Source organism: Orycteropus afer, unplaced genomic scaffold (assembly GCF_000298275.1).
Source record: "Orycteropus afer afer isolate SDZICR_OR568_19922 unplaced genomic scaffold, OryAfe1.0 scaffold00179, whole genome shotgun sequence".
In the NCBI taxonomy this organism is placed as follows: Eukaryota; Metazoa; Chordata; class Mammalia; order Tubulidentata; family Orycteropodidae; genus Orycteropus; species Orycteropus afer.
Genome location: NW_006921766.1, coordinates 582,278 through 599,638, shown reverse-complemented (window position 1 = coordinate 599,638; position 17,361 = coordinate 582,278). Strand labels below are relative to the sequence as shown.

At 43.6% G+C, this 17,361-nt stretch overlaps 1 protein-coding gene across 1 annotated transcript in view; it reads left to right on the top strand.

Annotated features, from left to right (window-relative positions):
* TRPM2 (transient receptor potential cation channel subfamily M member 2) overlaps positions 1 to 17,361 on the top strand; it is a 114,449-nt gene that overhangs the window by 31,018 nt on the left and 66,070 nt on the right. The window contains exons 3-7 of the mRNA XM_007947303.1: positions 5,139 to 5,307; positions 5,542 to 5,722; positions 10,244 to 10,410; positions 12,518 to 12,698; positions 15,798 to 15,859. Of these exons, the coding sequence (XP_007945494.1) occupies positions 5,139 to 5,307; positions 5,542 to 5,722; positions 10,244 to 10,410; positions 12,518 to 12,698; positions 15,798 to 15,859 (760 nt within the window). The remainder of the gene's footprint in view (positions 1 to 5,138; positions 5,308 to 5,541; positions 5,723 to 10,243; positions 10,411 to 12,517; positions 12,699 to 15,797; positions 15,860 to 17,361) is intronic.

Here is a 17,361-nt window from a genome sequence, read left to right as displayed (position 1 = left end):
TAGGTCTCCTTTTTTTTGGTATTTTCACGCAAATTCTTCTGCTAGTTGGGGTTTAGTCCAATTCTGCATCCTTTCCTTCAAGGCTCAGGGGTTCAAGATTATCTTCTGTGTCTGTGTTAATTGGTTTCCCTTTTCTTTGTTGACGAGGGTCTGTGCAATCCTTCTGCCTAGTCCGCCATCTTGCCCCGCCTCCTCCCAAGACTTTTTTTTGTTGGAAGTTTTTGTTTTTTTTTAAATAACCTGTTACATTTCTTCTTTTGTGATGGGTCTTTTCAAATTTTCTACCTTAGATTGTGTTAGTTTGTGTAGGTAATGTGTTTCCAGACATTTGTCCATTTCTTCTACGTTTTTGAATTTGTTGGAGTACAGTTCTTCATAGTATTGTTATTATCCTTTTTATTTCAGTAGGAGCTCTGGTGGCGTAGTGCCTAAGGCATTTGACTGCTAGTCAGAAGGCTGGCAGTTCAAACCATTCCTCGGAAGGAAGGTTGGGCAATCTACTTCTGTAGTGATACCACCTCAGAAACCCAAGGAGGGGTCGTGATGAGTCGAAATTGACTTGATGGCAGTGAATAATTTGTTGGAGTACAGTTTTTCTTAGTATTGTTATTATCCTTTTTATTTCACCAGAGCTCCTAAACAAGCCTCAATAAATTTAAAAACAGTCAAATACACACAAAGCATATTCTCAGATCACAATGCTATAAAATTAAAAATCAACAACAGGAAAATGAATCGAAAATTATCAGATACACAGAAACTGAACAACATCATGATTTGAAACTATTGGGTAACAGAAAAAAATTAAAATGAGATTAAAAAATTCCTTGATTCAAACAAGAATGAATCTTTGGGATGCAGCAAAAGCAGTGTTCACAGGACAATTTATAGCAATAAATGCACATATCAAAAAAAGAAGAAAGAACCAAAAATTTACACCTTAAGCCAAAATCTCCAATTACAAAAACAACAACAACAACAACAAAAGCCTACAGTCACCTGAGGAAAGGAAATAATAAAGATTTGAGCAGAAATAAATGAAACAGAAAAGCAATAGAAAGAATCAAGAAGATTAGAAATTGGCTGATAAGCCCAAGGTCACCAAGTAAAATGGCACAGTCCCTAAATTATCAAGCAGCACAACAGGCCACTAGTTCAAGTCCAGAAACAGTCTCAAGATTGGCAGACAACATGGCAGGCCACTGAGATGAGACTCAGCCAAATGCAGGATCCAGACATGCCAAAAAGGTCAAGATCTTTCTCAAAGATTCTTCTTATATCCTGGAAACAGACCACATCTAGCTGTCCAGCCACTCAAAACCAGACCCAGCCAAGTTGGCACATAATCATCAGTATACAAAACTGTTCCACTACCACAAGGATCTCCCTATGTTACTTCTATCCACCTTCCCTTATCATCTTTAACCCCTGGCAACCACTAATCTGTTATCTATCCCTATAACTTTGTTATTTTAAGAATATTATATAAATGGGATCTTACACTGTGATCTTTTGAGATTGGCTTTTTTTTTTCTATTCAATATCATTCTCTTGAGATCCATTCAAGTTGTTATGTGTATCAATAGTTCTTTCCTTTTATTGCTGACTAGTCCATTTACTTTCAAACTACTTATGTAACTAGTGAGTTTCTATAGATAAAAAAAAAATAATTGGGTCATTTTAAAAAATATACTTTGATAATCTCTGTCTTTTAATTGTATTTATAACATTTACATTTAGTGTACTTGTTTATATGTTAGGGCTTAAGACTGCCATTTTATTTTATTTTTTCTGTTCATTCTCTTTGTTTTTATTTTCTTGCCTTCTTTTGGATTATTTGAACATTGTTTAGAATTCCATTTTGATTTATCTGTGGTGTTTTTCTATGTGTCTCTTTGTATAGACTTTTTAGTGGTTGCTCTAGATATTACATTTTATATACATGAATTATGGCAGTCTACTGGTTGTGTCTACTGGTGTCCTAGTCTGGGGTTGAGGACTAATATATGCCTGATCCAAGCCATGGTATTTTAAATAACCTAATCTGGATGTGAAAGATGGATAAAGAATAAAGAAGAGCAAAGATGAATTGACACATTTGAATATACCATGGACTGCCAGAAGAACAAACAAATATGTCTTAGAAGTACAGCTGGAATGCTCCTTAGAAGCAAGAATGGTGAGATATTGTCTCACTTACTTTGAAAATGTTATCAGCAGGGACCAGTCCACAGAGAAAGACATCATGCTTGGTAAAATAGAGGGTCAGCAAAAAATAGGAGGACTCTCCATGAGATGGATTGGTTCACTGGCTACAAACATGGACTCAAACACAGTAATGATTGTGAGGATGGTGCAGGACGAGACAGTGTTTCCTTCTGTTGTACATAAGGTCATTATGACTCAGAGCTGACTCAGTGTCACCTTATTCAACAATATCAACAACTGTTGATATTTTACCAGATTGAGTGAAGTGTAGAAATCCTCTTTCTTTACATCCCTTTGCCTTTTATAATGTAATTGTAAATATTTCCTCTACATATATTGAGAATCACATTAGACATTGTTTTAATCTTTGCTTCAACCATCAAATATCATTTAGAAAACTCAAGAAAAATTTGTTGTGTTTACCCATATTTTTGGTCTTTCCATTGTTCTTCCTTCCTGTTGTTCCAAAATTCCTTCTTTTATCATTTCATTTCTGTTTTCTTTGTTGTTGGGTGGTGTAAAGTTGATTTGACTTGTAACCCCCGTGGCAGTACTCTTTATGAAAGAAGATACCCAGACTTTTCTTTCACAGAGATGCTGGGTAGGTTTGAACTGCAATCCTTTTGGTCAACAGCTGAGCACTTAACCGTTTGCTTCACCAAGCCTTCTTTCATTTTTTTGTCTAGAGAATCTCCTTTAGCCATTCTTTTAGAGTAGGTCTGCTGGTGACAAATTCACTTAGTTTTCCTTTATCTGAGAATATCGTGACTTCCACTTTATTTCTGAAGGATATTTCTGCTGGATATAAAATTCTGGGTACGTAGTTTTTTCTTCCAGTGTTTGAAAAATGTTGTGTCACTTCTTTCTGTCCTTCAGGTCTTCTGGTGAGAAACTTTTATTGTTCAAAGTACTTTTTATCCTGTAAGTAAGGTGTCATTCCTTTCTCACTGCTTTCAGGATTTTTTCTTTGCCTTTAGTTTTTAGAAGTTCTACTATGATGTATCTTGGCACACAATTCTTTGGGTTTGCCCTGTATGATGTTCACTCATATTTCTGAATCTGTAAGTTTGTTTTTTGTTTTTTTTCAAAATTAGGGAAAGCCCAACCATTATTTGAGTACTTTTTTCAGCTTTCTCTTCTCCTTCTGGGACTCTGATGACATGAATGTTAGAGGGCTCATATACTTTTGAGCTCCATTTGGATTTTAAAATGATTTACATGTATTGGTTTGGTAAAAATCCAAATTATCTTTTTAAAAAGCATGTTGCTCCTCTAGAGTAAGAAGATGAAACATAAAATTATAAACAGTTTTTCTTTATCATTCATTTCTACTTAATGTTTGGTGGTTTTTGACTCTGGATTAACTTTATAGAGACACTAGGCTATTAACTGGTTTGTTAGTCCACAAACTTCTAGAGGACAGGGAGAGAATTTCATTTATGTTTTTATCTCAGCCCAACACAGGTTGTTGAATCAGTAATGGAGAAGACATTGTTTTATATGTGTAGCATTCACTCAGCAAACACATACAGTGCTGCCCTGCACATCAGCATTGTAGGGACACAGCTCTCAGTGGTGCCCCCTCCAGGGAGCGGTGCCTGTTGGGAAGGTAGCACCAGGTAGTGGGTAGAGGATTGGCTTTGGGGCAGGCATATCTATAACCAACCTTAGCCTTGCTGTGCTGTGAGGATTGGGAAATTACTGACTTCTATAAAGCTCAGTCACACATTTGCTAAATGGGGACAGTGGTGCCTATTTGCTGCACTTGCTTGAGATTACATGAAGTCAGCTATGAGGCCAGCACTGTACATAGCACATGTGTCCCTTCTTCCTGCTCAAAATGTTACAGCCTCACTGGGGAAACTGAATTTGGATTAAGTATTTGCCTTATTCAAGGTACCTGATGACCATTGGCCTTAGTGGTGGACCCATTTGCTTGAAGAAGATTCTACAGCTCCTAGAGAGAGAGAACAGCATGGATTCTTGCTCCAGGGATCCTGAGTTTGGACCCCAGGTCTTCTCTGTGCTTTCTGGGTGACCTTGAGCAAAGTACTGAATAGTTCTGTGTCTTGATTTCCTCATCTGTAAAATGGCTATAATAACAATGTTTATGTCAGAGGGTTGGTGAGAGGCTTACATGGTAATATAGGTAAGTGTCTGGAATGTGCTTGGCTCATAGTGAGTGGATACTGTGGATGCATTTGCTATTATCCCATGCCCTGTACTTGGGGGTGAAATAATGGGCTTTGAAGGGCTGAAAAGACTCTTGTTGTTGTTGTTATGTGCTGTCGAGTTGTCTCTGGCTCATAGTGATCCTTCCTTGGGTTTCCAAGGCAGTATCACTATGGAAGTAGATTGCCCAATCTTCCTTCCTAGGAGTGGCTGGTGGGTTTGAACCACCGATCTTCTGGTTAGCAGTCAAGTGCCTTAGGCACTACACCAGAGCTCCTGAAAAGACTCTTTGAAGTCTTATTTTTTAACCCCATACCCAAATTAGAGGTGAAGAAATCAAGGCCAGAGAAGGAAAACTGACTTGTTCCAAGACAAAACTCAGTGGTAGAGGCAGACCAAGCACCCCTGTCCATAGAAGTCTAGTGCTCTTTCTAGGTCAGTTAAGGGGTGCTAAGTGGAGCTTTGCATTTCATACCTGTCTATGTCATCTCTCCCCTGGTAGGAGTTGCCCAAAATAGGTGGGAGCTGCAACAGGTAAGGCTGTAACAGCCCACCTACCTGCCTGCCTGGGCACAGGTTGTTATCTTTCCCTCTAGGAACAGCAAGATGTCTGAGGAGACATTTTCCCTCATCTTCTTTCCAGACTAAAGTTTTATGGAAGGTGTAGGGACCCTCCAACTTGGGGTGTCTGTTGGGATTTAGCCCCTTGTCTGGCACTGTGGGTGGGTAGATGGGTGACCTGTGCAGTGTCTTCACAGGAAGGTGGTATGTGAGTGTGGTTACACACGTGAGCAGCACTTGGAGGAGGCCACCAAGTCCCACATGTTCCAGGGCAAGGAGTGGGACCCCAAAAAGCATGTCCAGGAGATGCCCACGGATGCCTTTGGTGACATCATCTTCAGAGGCTTAGGCCAGAAGGTGGGAAAGGTGGGTCTCCATTGGTCTGGTGCTCTTCATGGTGGGCTTAAGCCCACTGATGATGATCCTAAAGGTCCATGGCAGCCCCAAGATGGTATGTGGCAGCCCCATGATAACATGCCCAGGTCAACCCCTGGCAGGTGGGGTTGGCAGTCTGGGGTGGAGTGTGGCCCTTTGGATGTGCTGACTATGAAAGGCTGTAGCCTGCTGACAGAGGGTCTCCTCCCACTGTCCTCTCTGCAGTATATCCGAGTCTCCCAGGACACACCTTCCGATGTCATCTATCATCTCATGACCCAGCACTGGGGCCTGGACATTCCCAGCCTCTTAATCTCTGTGACGGGTGGGGCCAAGAACTTCAAAATGAAGCTGAGGCTAAAGAGCATCTTCCGAAGAGGCCTGGTCAAGGTGGCCCAGACCACAGGTGAGAGCTTGGGATAGACATGCAGCCCTGCCTGCACAGGCTCCTGTTGGAGAAGGTGCCTAGAAAGCAATGATGTGAAGGTGGGGTGAACAAACAGGTCCAGGTGAGGATGTCTCTCCATGGCTATCAAGATTAGAAAGACCCTCGAGGTCATCGAGTCCATGCCTACATAAATGTCCTGTGGATATTGTAACAAAGCATCACATACTAGTGGCTTACGACAACAGAATTTTTTTCTCTCAGTTCTTGAGGCCAGAAATCTGAATTCAGGATGTTGTCAGGGACACACTTCCTCCAAAAGCTCTAGGAAAGGATCCTTCCTTGCCTCTTCCTACTTCTGGTGGCTCTAGGCATTTCTTTCTTTCTTTCTTTTGTTTTTTAATTTTATTTTGATTTGGGTGAAGATTTACAGAGTAAATTCACTTTTCATACAGCAGTTCACACATACCCTGTCTCATGTCATTGACCAAAATTTACAATGCAACAGCTCCCCTCCCACCTCCTCCCCATAGTTACCTCTTCCCAGTGTCCATCCCTCCAAACTCTTCTGCGCCCTGAGCTGTCTCCCTGTGCATAAGCAGCCCTTCCTTCTCCCATGATTGTTCTCTCCAGGGTGTGTGTCTACTTGAGGTAAATGTCCAACTCACTTGCCTGTTCTTTGTTTGGCTGGAAACCACAGTTGTGGGTTCAATCCCAGACCTGAAGGTCAGCTAGGGGCCATAGTCTCAGTGGTTTCATCAGGCTCTGTTGGACCAGCAAACCTGGTCCCCACCTTCTTTTTTTTTTTTGCCTCCAAATGATTTTGAGTTTTGTTCCACATTGTTCTCCCTCTCTATGCAGGATCTCGTACATCCCTTCCAAGTGGATGACAGTGGTAGCCGGGCACCGTCTAGTTCTTCTGGTCTCATAGTTGTATAGGTTGCAGATCAGATGGTGTACCAGTCGTTAGGACTGATTGTTTCCATTCATTTGGTTTTCTTCTTTCTTCTTGGCGAGGAGAGACCCATTGTTGCATCTAGATGGCAGCTTGCTAGCTTTTAAGATCCCAGTCGTTACTCACCAAAGTAGGAGGTAGAACAATGTTTTTTATAGTATGTTATGCCAATTGAGCTTGATGTCCCCTGTGACTATGGTCCCAAGCCCGCAGGATCAACTACTCGGTCCCTCTGGGTAGCTGGCTGTGATGAAGTAATGACCATAACCTTGCCCCTTGTCAGCTCTACTATACACCTGGGAATTCTGATCACTCACATAAACTTATAGGACCATTGTCTGCCAACCCTATATATGATCTTGGATATACTCCCCATTTAGACATACCTAATTGTTTAGTCTAGGCATTTCTTGGCTTATGGCCCCATCACTTCAATCTCTGCCTCCATCATCACATGGCTATCTTCCCTCTGTGTGTATGTCTGTGTTTCTTCTCTCTTCTAATGATTAGGACACACCCTACTCTAGTATGACCTCATGTTAATTAATTACATCTGCAAGGTCATTCTCACAGGCACCATAGATAAGACTTGAACAGATCTTTCAGGGGACATAATTAAACTCATAACACTCGGTTGCAAATCATGATTCTGCGCCTGGGTGAAGAAACATTGGGTCAGATTCACCAAATTCCTGGTTCCTCCCTTGACATCCTACTGCTGCCTCCTAGCTTGTCCATGGGGTGGAAATGGCTCCAGTGTGTAACCCCCCTAGTGATACACCTACAGGTGGCCCTGAGTGATAAGTTTATGGGATGACATGAGCAAATGAATCCTGAGGGGGACGAAGTAGGTTGGGTTCATCATGGAGACATTAGTGAGAGTTTCTGAGAATCAAATGCCGTACCTGTCACCTAATCTGTCCATCAAGTTCAGGGAAATAGGGATATTATTTCCATCTTTACATTTAAGAAACTACCTTGTTGAAGTTAGATAACTTCCCAAGGTCACAACACTTAGAAGACCACACAGGGACCATGGCTTCTACCTCATGCTCTGGAGAGCCCAGAGTGCCACAGGATGTTGGGCTGCATGCCCTAGGGGCCCTGAGATTCCCTCAAAGTGATGATTGATAAGTAGAGTGCCTGTGTCTCTGAGATGGGTCACACTGGGGCATAGTAGCAACAAGGAAAACAGTGTTTTTGGGTCCAAATGAGAGAAGAATCATACAGAAAATCCAATGGTTTGGTTTTCACAAGGAATGTCAGGCCCATCCTTGACTTGGTCTTTGCCCTAAACCAGTTGCCATTGTGTTCACTCTAACTCATGGTGACCCCATGTGTATCAGAAGAGAACTTTGCTCCATAGGCTGATTTTTTGGATGTAGATAAGCCAGCTTTTCTTCTGAGATGCCTCTAGGTAGACTTGAACTACCAACCTTTTAGTTAGCAACTGAGTACATTAACTATTTGCACAACCCAGGGACTCCTAGATCTTTGCCCTGAAACAGTCTCAACCTGAGTCTTAATCAGCCTTTCTCAGTTTTACCATTTCCCAGTGGGAGATGATGACCAAGTGTATCTTTCACCCAGGAAACCCCAGATTTCTTGCCTCTCCCTTTTCTTCCATCCCTGGCTGTAAATAGACTGAATCTTTCCTCAGTTTGTTCAGGTGGCAGTTGGCCAAATGTAGCTCACCCTCACCCAAGTACACCAGGGAGCTTTACAGCTTTTAAGCTTCCCTTAATGCGATGGTTTTTTCGGTACTCACCTGCCTCCCAGGAAATTGCAGGTGGCTGCTTCACCACGTTTTGCCATTGTTGATATCATTTTGGCTTTCAGTGTCATTGTCCCTGCTGCCCACTGCCCAGCCTGAAGTTAGTGCCATATGTTTTAGATTTTTAGAATTTTTGGCAACATTGCAACCTTGTTTGTAAGTGCCACTTTCTGTGGCACTTGTCATGCTGACTGTGGTACTTATCAGCATGATGCAGGTAACCAACAGTCAAAAGTGACAGCAAACATTGTTTTGTGCTTATGGTTCAAGGCAGTGGCTGTGGATTAGGGCTGCATCTCCACCCCATATGTCTTCTCAGCTGGGGACATAGGCCAGAGGAACAAATCTTACTTAGGACCTGCTATTCTTGTGGCAGAGAGAGTGAAGCAAAAAGAAAATCTGGTGTGAACTCACTATGCTCTGATGTGGTGGTTGTTCTATCCACCTGTGTTCTGGTTACCTAGTGCCACTTTGACAGGAATATACCGCAAATATACCGCTTTAACAAACAGGAGTTTTCTCTTACAGTTTGGAGGCTTTAAGTCCAAGTTCAAAGTGCCAGACTGTAGGGGCTGCATGAAAGCCCCTCAACCTTGAGCTTAAGCTCTGCCTCCAGCTCCCAGCCACTAAAGCTGGAGGCTTCTCTTCACTCACACAGCTGCTGGCTGCTGAGGCTGCCAAGCCCAAGGTTGATAAGTAAAAAGGCACAGTTCTTTTCAATTTGTCATTCCTGACATAGTAGATCATTTGATAATCTGATTCAAAATGGCTAGTACTGATTCATTTCAGGTCACTGATGGCTAGGATATCATCATTATGTGTTCCATTTAATTTTTGACAGGTTCTAGTTTACCTAGATCCATACTTCATACTTTCCATATTCTGATTATTAATGAATGTTTGCAGCTGTTTCTTCCTATTTTGAGTTGTACCCCATTAGCAAATGAAGGTCCCAAAAGATTTACTCCATCCCTATCACTAAGATGGACTCTGCTTTTGGGAGATGGCTTTTCCTCAGTCATGTTTTGGCTGCCTTCCAACCTGAGGAACTCATCTTAGAGCACAATATCCAACAATGTTTCAGGGCTATTCATAAAGTTTTCCAGTAATATATCAGACAGTGTTTCACTGCTGTTCATGATGTTTTTTTTTCTGGCCAGTTTTTTCAGCAGTGGATGGCCTTTCCTTCTTTCCAGTCTGTCTTCATCTGGAAGCTCTGCTGAAACCTGTCCACCATGAGTGACCCTGCCAGCATTCAAAATACCAGTGGTGTAGCCTCCAGCTTCACAGCAACATGCAAACCACCACAGACAAATTGGCAGACAAGTGTGGTGGAAGCAGAAGTAGAAGAAGTAGAAATAGGGAAGTAGCAATGGAAAATAGAAATAAAAGCAGAAATTGAATTAGCAGTAGAAGCAGAAATAGAAGTAGAAAAAGTAGAAGTAGATTTCAGAGATGTTTCCCAAGATTGGGGCAGAAAGGAGGTAGGAGAGATCTAGGAAGAGAGGGTGAGGCCTGGTCAGAAGATGGGTTCCTGATTCTGTACCTTCTCTTCCTACCTGAGCAACATGGAAAGCCATTGACCTCTGGTTCCCTGAGCTGCAACATGAAGATACACTCATAGTGTACCATCCTCCTTAACTCTAGTTTTGAAAATTGTACCTGTATTTGAGACTTCCTTGAGTAAGGGGCTCTGCCAACACCAAGGAGTGAATATCTTTAACCACAGAAGGGCCTGGGGTGTCTGAATTTTGACCGGCAACTGCATCTGCACCTGTGGTTCCTCTGACTCTACTGCTTCTCTCTTCTTCAGGGGCCTGGATCATCACTGGAGGCTCCCATACTGGAGTGATGAAGCAGGTAGGTGAGGCAGTGAGGGACTTCAGCCTGAGTAGCAGCTGCAAGGAAGGTGACATAACCACCATTGGAGTTGCCACATGGGGTACCATTCATAACCGGGAGAGTCTGGTCCAACCCACGGTAAGCAGGGCCTGTCTTGAGGTGGGGGAAGATCATAAAGGGAGAGGGATGGGAGGGAGAATGTGTGAGGACCACATCTATAGATATGCAAGGAATAAAATGCCATTTGGTCGCTGGAGGGAAGAATTGAGTTCAGGACCTCTGCCCCAGTCTTGCCCATGTCATAGATCCGGTGGACCGGAACAGGCAATTCCTGTGGCTGGACTCTGGTTTCCTTCCTCAATACCACAGGGAGGACCACATAAGAACTATCTCAGAGTCACCATGGTTTGAGGGCCATTCTCATGGCCCTTCTGACACTGTGAAATGGACTTGCAGAGGAAAGTGTCTTGGTCAAGGTAATAGCTGATGAAGGGCTAAGCTAGACTGAACCCAGTCCATTCACTCCCAAAGCCTGTTCTTTGAACCTCTACATGCTGAGATCCTTCCTCCCGAAAGAAAACAGCTGCCACTGAATGACCTCATGAGTGTCAGAGTAGAACTGTGCTTCACAGGGCTTTCAATGGCTGACTTTTTGGAAGTAGATGGCCATGTCTTTCTTCTGAGGCACTTCTGGGTAGACTTGAACCACCAACTTTTTGGCTAGCAGCTAAATGCAATGACGGTTTGTACCACCCAAGACCTTTGAGGTCTCCCCAGCCCAGAAATTCCATGGTGTTGTGATTTCAGGCAGTCAGTACCCATTGTGACAAAGCTCGCCTGTTTCTGTTTAACTGGTTTGGCAGTAAGAACAAGTGGCTTAAACAAGGAGACTGGAGTTAGAAAAGGTCTTAGGATTCGTTCAACAAATTTTTAAGGATATTTTACATTTGACATAGTGGGCACAGGCCCAGTTAATTCACATGGTCAGGAAAGTTCAGGAAACACTGACCCATGGCTTGTGGAAGAGACTATCTTGTAACTTCCAGATTTATCAGTGGCCATTTATGCATGGAGTACTTCATCTGCTCTGGCAAAGACTACTTCCACTTATTCCTAGGGGGAGGAGACTCTTTGGCATGCTGGCTCCTCTGCCAGACACAGATGCCCATGGGGGGCTTAGCCAGGCACTGGTTAGCCTGTACTGCCCTTTATTTTCCTTTTGTGTCAGACTCCAAGATGGGTGAAGCTGGACAGGGTTGGATCAACTACTGGGTCTTTCATGTCCATTTTACTGATTGGAAAACTGAGGCCAGGAGAGGTTGGGTGACTTCCAAGAATATTCTCTACTATATACCTTATTCCTAGCTCATAGTACTCCCCATTATACCATACTCCCATCAACTATGGACATAGATGGGAACTACCCATGAAGGTGTGAGGAGACACTGCATTCTCTGTGGATGCCAGAGGATGTGTGTCCTGGTCCAGCAGCACCCTGTATGAGTGGCCTGTGGCTGCTATAACAAAGTATCAGAAACCTGGTGGCTTAAAAGAACAGATATGCATTCTCTCATAGTTCTGATGGCTGGTAGTGTGAAATCAATATCACTCAGCCAAAATCAAGGTGTCAGCAGGTATGCTCCCTCTGGAGGCTCTAGCGGATTCTTCCTTGTCTTTTTCAGCTCCTGGTGACTTGAGTCCACATCATTCCAATCTTTGCAACCATCTTCACATCTGTGTGTATCTAATCTCCCTTTGCCTCCTTCTAATAAGGATATTTGTCCAGATGAGTAGTTGATAATCTCCCCATCTCAGGATCTTTAACCACATCTACAAAGTTTTATTTCCAAATAAGGTGACAGTTACAAGTTCTAGGGAGTAGGACATGGATATCCAGGGACCAGGACATGGGCATAAATAATGAGAGGCCATACCCCCCCGTAGGAGTCCCTGGGTGTCACAAATGGTTAACATGCTGAACTGCTAACTGAAAGGTTAGAGGTTCAAGTCCACCCATACAGAAGCACCTCAGAAAAAAAGTCCTGGTGAACTGCTTCTAAAAACTTGGCCCTTAACGACCTTATGGAGCACAGTTCTACCATGATACACATGAGGTCACCATGAGTTTTGGCCCTACTCGAGGGAACTAGTTTTTTATTTATTTTTGGTTTAGACCCCTCCATTCCCTGTGTTAAAGTCATGGCACTTTCCATATGATCATCTGACTCTTATCTGACTATCCCAGGGTGGCTTTCCTGCTGAGTATGTCCTAGATGAGGAAGGCCAGGGGAACCTCACCTGTCTGGATAGCAACCATTCCCACTTCATTCTGGTGGACGATGGGACCCATGGCCGGTATGGGGTGGAGATTTCCCTGAGGACCAAGCTGGAGAAATTCATATCGGAGCAGACAAAGGAAAGGGGAGGTGAGTGGAGTGGGCTGTTGAGGCACTCGGCAGGGAGCAATAGTGGCAGGTGTTCATTGAGGTGGCACACAGAGATGTGTCATATGCACCTGTATCTCTTCTCCCATCATTTCTTTACACTTTGTCAAAGAAAAAATTGCACTGGGTGATGTTAAGGCAGGCAAGGACAACTTTATTATGAAATAATTTCTGTAAGGGGAGAGAGAGGGCTAAAGGAAGGGCAAGAGGGAACAACAGGGGCAATTGGGTGAGACCCAAGAGGAGTCTCTGAGTCTCCTACTCACTTAAGAGGGGTTGATTGTTGGCCTGGGCAAGTAATTTACTGAGGTTGCAATTAGGGTCAGTCTTTAGGAAATGTTTTCTTTTCTTATGATAAGGTCACCTGGGTCCTGGGAGATCCAGGAGGGAGAGGGAGGAGAGAGTTGGGAGCTCAGAGAAAGGAACATTTGGGAGACGTTCTAAAGTTATTTAGACAGAGTAGACCAGTAAGCCCTTCTTGGTCAGTTGTTTATAGTAAGCTTTCTCCTGAACATCCACGAATGAGGGATGTTCTTGAACAAAGGGCTCCAGTGAAATTCAGTTCAGTGGGGATAACTTTCTGCCCCTGTACTGAAATTTCTTTGACCAGTGGGGGCAAAGTCAGGGAAGGCCTGGCTACTCTCCCCATGCTCAGGTAACAGACCATCTACAGTTGCTTGAGACCACAGCAGTCTCTGGGTCAGAAGTCAGGACATGGAAGAGTCAAAACTTGGAATTGAATGTTCTTTTAGTTACCTAGTGGTGCTCTAACAGAAATATACCACAAATGGGAGGGCTTGAACAAACAGGAATTTATTCTCTTTCAGTTTGGAGGCTTTAAATCTGAGTTCAAAGTGCCAGGCTCTAGGGGCTGGGTGAAAGCCCTTCAACCTTGGGCTTCAGCTCTGCCTTCTGCTTCTGGCCTGCTGAAGCTAGAGGCTTTTCTTCACTCAGACAGCTGCAGGCTGCTGAGGCTGACAAACCCAATGTCAACAAGTAAAAAGGCACATTCCCAATGTGATCAAACAACATGGCAGGCCACTAATTCAAGTCCAGGAGAAGTCCCAAGATCAGAAGCGCATGGCGGGTTGCTGATAAAAAGCTGGAGACCTTCCTCAAAGCTGCTTCTTATATACTGGAAACAGACCACATCCCTAAAGTAGCTAGTCAGCTGCTCCAATAGATTACACCATGGAATTGATTGCCAATCACACCACGAGGAATAACCATATTCAGCTGCCTAGCCACTCAACCAGGCCCAACCAAACTGACAACAACCTTAACTACCACAGATGTTTTTTCCTTGTAGATAGAATGGGATGGATTCAAGGGCATTTGAGGGTCAAATTCACAGGATGTTTCATGTGATTTGAGGAACAAATGAAGAAAGGATTCGAGAGAGCAGGGAGATATCTAGATCTGTACCAGATTGGTTGGGAAACCTGTAGAGCCTTGGGTCTCAAGTCTTCTGCAGGGCTTGTCAGAACAGTGTACTGAGCCCTTCCCAGAGTCTCTGGTCAGCAGTTCTGGGTGGGGTTGAGAATCTGCTTTCATAACAATTCCCAGGTGATGCTGTTGCTGTTGGTCCAAGGACCCCATTTGGAAAATCTAAGCTTTGACTGAAGAAACCCTGGTGTGAGTGTTTATAAACAGTGAGGCCACTGCTGGCATCTGGATAGAAAATTGCCCAGTGAAAGAGATTTCCAAAGTCTTAACAAGACCCCTTTTCTGCTGTGCCAGGTGGCACTGGCTGGTCAGAAAGAGGACAGGCTTCTGTGGCCTTGCTTCTGTCCCATGCAAGATACTACTTTGCTTGCTGTATCCCCATAGGTGTAGCCAAAGTTTGAGGATCCACAAAAAGGTTGCAGAGAAGAGCAACCTAATGGTTTATAGTCACCACAGCAAGTTGAGTCCCCTGCCTTTTAGAGAAGATAGGCATGGCAGGGGTTTGTGGTGTCAGCTCTAACCAACAATGGCACTTATCAAGAAGGGAGCTCTGGTAGCGTAGTGCCTAAGGCATTTGACTGCTAACCAGAAGGCTGGTGGTTCAAACCCATCAACCACTCCTCGGAAGGAAGATGGGGCAATCTATTTCTGTAGTGATACTGCCTCGGAAACCCAAGGAGGGGTTGCTATGAGTCGGTTCCAACTAGACGGCACATAACAACAACAACCAGTCAAGAAAGCGAAAGGAAGTGGAAACCAAGTGGACAGGAGAAGTGTGACAATCAGGTATTCTTGAATTTGCTGTGATTTATAGAGTAATGCAGAAGAAAGGTCTGGCAATCTACTTCCAAGAGTTCACAGTATTAAAAACTCTGTGGAGTACTCTGCACACAAGGAGTCACCATGAATCAGAACTGACTTGATGGAAATGGGTTTTGGTTTATATAGAGTAAGTCAACCACTGCAAATGCTGGAGTGTCAGTCTTTAAAGCTACCAGAGCTATGAACTTGTTCAGTTCAGTTCAGTCATAACCAGCACAGTGAAACTGGAACAGACTCGAATTTGTAAAATGTGTGTATTGAAATAATAACTGAAAGGGGGGAAATTACAGTTTGTAGCCCTGGAATGGGAGATTCAGAAGAGGTGTAATGAACCTTTTCAAGCGTCTGATGCAGGTGATTGTGTTATTGTCAGGACTGTGGAGAGTGACACACATTCAAAGTGAAGCAGTTGGCTTCATCTTTGAGCCAGGTACCCTTGTTTCCAACTCTGCCAATCAAGAGAGTTGGTTGCTATACAATGTGCATGCTACTCTTGTTTTCTAGGAGGGAGATTAAGTTTCTAGCAAGGTGTTGACATGTAATTTGTTCCCATTTGGGTTATCATTCTGGTACATTCACATTTTACAGCTTGGGAGCTGTTCCGGTTTCACTTCATCAGCTATGAGTGAACTGGGAAGAGCCAGTTCAAAGCTTTGAAAACTACTTATTTTCTGCAACACATCTTCTACCTTGGATTAGGAAGGCAGTTCCAGTACCATGAGCTGGAGCAGACAGGGGATTGGGGAAATGTACCCCTACTGTGGAGGGCCTGAGCCATATACCCCTAATTTTGGGTGCCATGCTTTGTCCTAGGGGTGGCCATCAAGATCCCCATCGTCTGTGTGGTGCTGGAGGGTGGCCCTGGCACACTGAATGTGAGTACTGGCTGGGCTGGGTGAGGTCCTGATGCAGATGATTGATGGGCCCAAAGAACCCATTTGCCAGCATTCCAGGGGATCTATAGCAGGAGATGGCAGTGGGCTTGTTCACCCTAAGACGGAGGAAGTAGTGGTGTACCATGTGACAAGGGGACCATTTCTAGGTGGGATGAGCAGGGAACCTGCTGGGCTGCCCTGGCATGGAAGGGTAGATTTGGTTTAGTGAATTTGCCTGGCATTAATGTTAGAGATGGGCTTCAGAGGGGACTGGAACAAGGATGGAGTTGGTGGCTCTTGGCTTCCAGGCCCACCCTGGGGCAGCCAGTGTGATTATTTCTACAGCTTTACCACCCAGACTCCTTCCAGAGTGTTTTCAAAGTGCAGATCCTTAGACATCCTTCCCCTCTCCTTCCACTAGATCTATGGAATCAGTAGTTGTATTTAAAGCCAATCCCTCTGGTAGTTTTAATACATTGCTAATGCACTCTCTTGGTTTTGTAGTGCTGTTATATCAGAAATACCATGAGTGAGTGACTTGAAAGAACAGAAGTTAATTCTCTTACCATTCAGTAGTCTAGAAATCGGAATTCAGAGCACTGGCTCTAGGAGAAGGCTCTCTTTCTGTTCTCCCTGGGGAAGATCCTTGTCTCAGCTTCTGTATTGCTGACGTTCCTTGCTTTTTCAGCAGTCTTCCCATGGCCTCTGTCCCCATTTGTACTTTTTAGCTCTGTGTCCATGCTACCCCATACAACTCAGCAGTGGTTACATTTAGGAAGACATCCTATACCAACAGGGCCTTATTAATATAACAAAGAAAATCCTATTCCCAACTGAGATTGCACAAGTATGTTGTGTGCCTTTGAGTTAATTCTGACTCATAGTGACCCAATAGGACAGAGTAGAACTGCCTCATAGGGTTTCCTAGGCTGTAATCTTTATGGGAGTAGATTGTTAGGTCTTTTCTCTAATGGAAATGCTGGGGGTTTGAACTGCCAATCTTTCAGTTAGAAGCCAAGCTAACCATTGTACCACCAGAGCTCCTTTATACTGGCATAGAGGTTAAGTATAGGGATGACACAGGTATTTGGGTTAGTATTCCAACACATATTTTGGTTGGGGCACAAATTAATCCGTAACATGGACCTTTATTTAGAAACTACCCTGTGGTGTGTGCTCTGCCTTGAACACAACCTAGCAGCTTTATTTCTGCTATAGGAATGCATGACGATATTACAGCCTGAGGATTTGAGGGAAAGAGTATTTTATTTTTGGGATAATAAAAAGTTGTTCCTACTTATGTCTTATAATATCAGGAGGACAAAACAGGCCCTGGAGTATCCTGGCTGGAGGGGAATACAGTTGATCCCCCTCTTTCACAATTCTTTATTTGTAATTCACCTACACACTGTTATCAAGTTGATTCCTACTGATAGCAACTCTAGAGGACAGAGTAGAACTGCCTCATAGGGTTTCCAAGGCTGTAATTTTTTTTTTTTTTT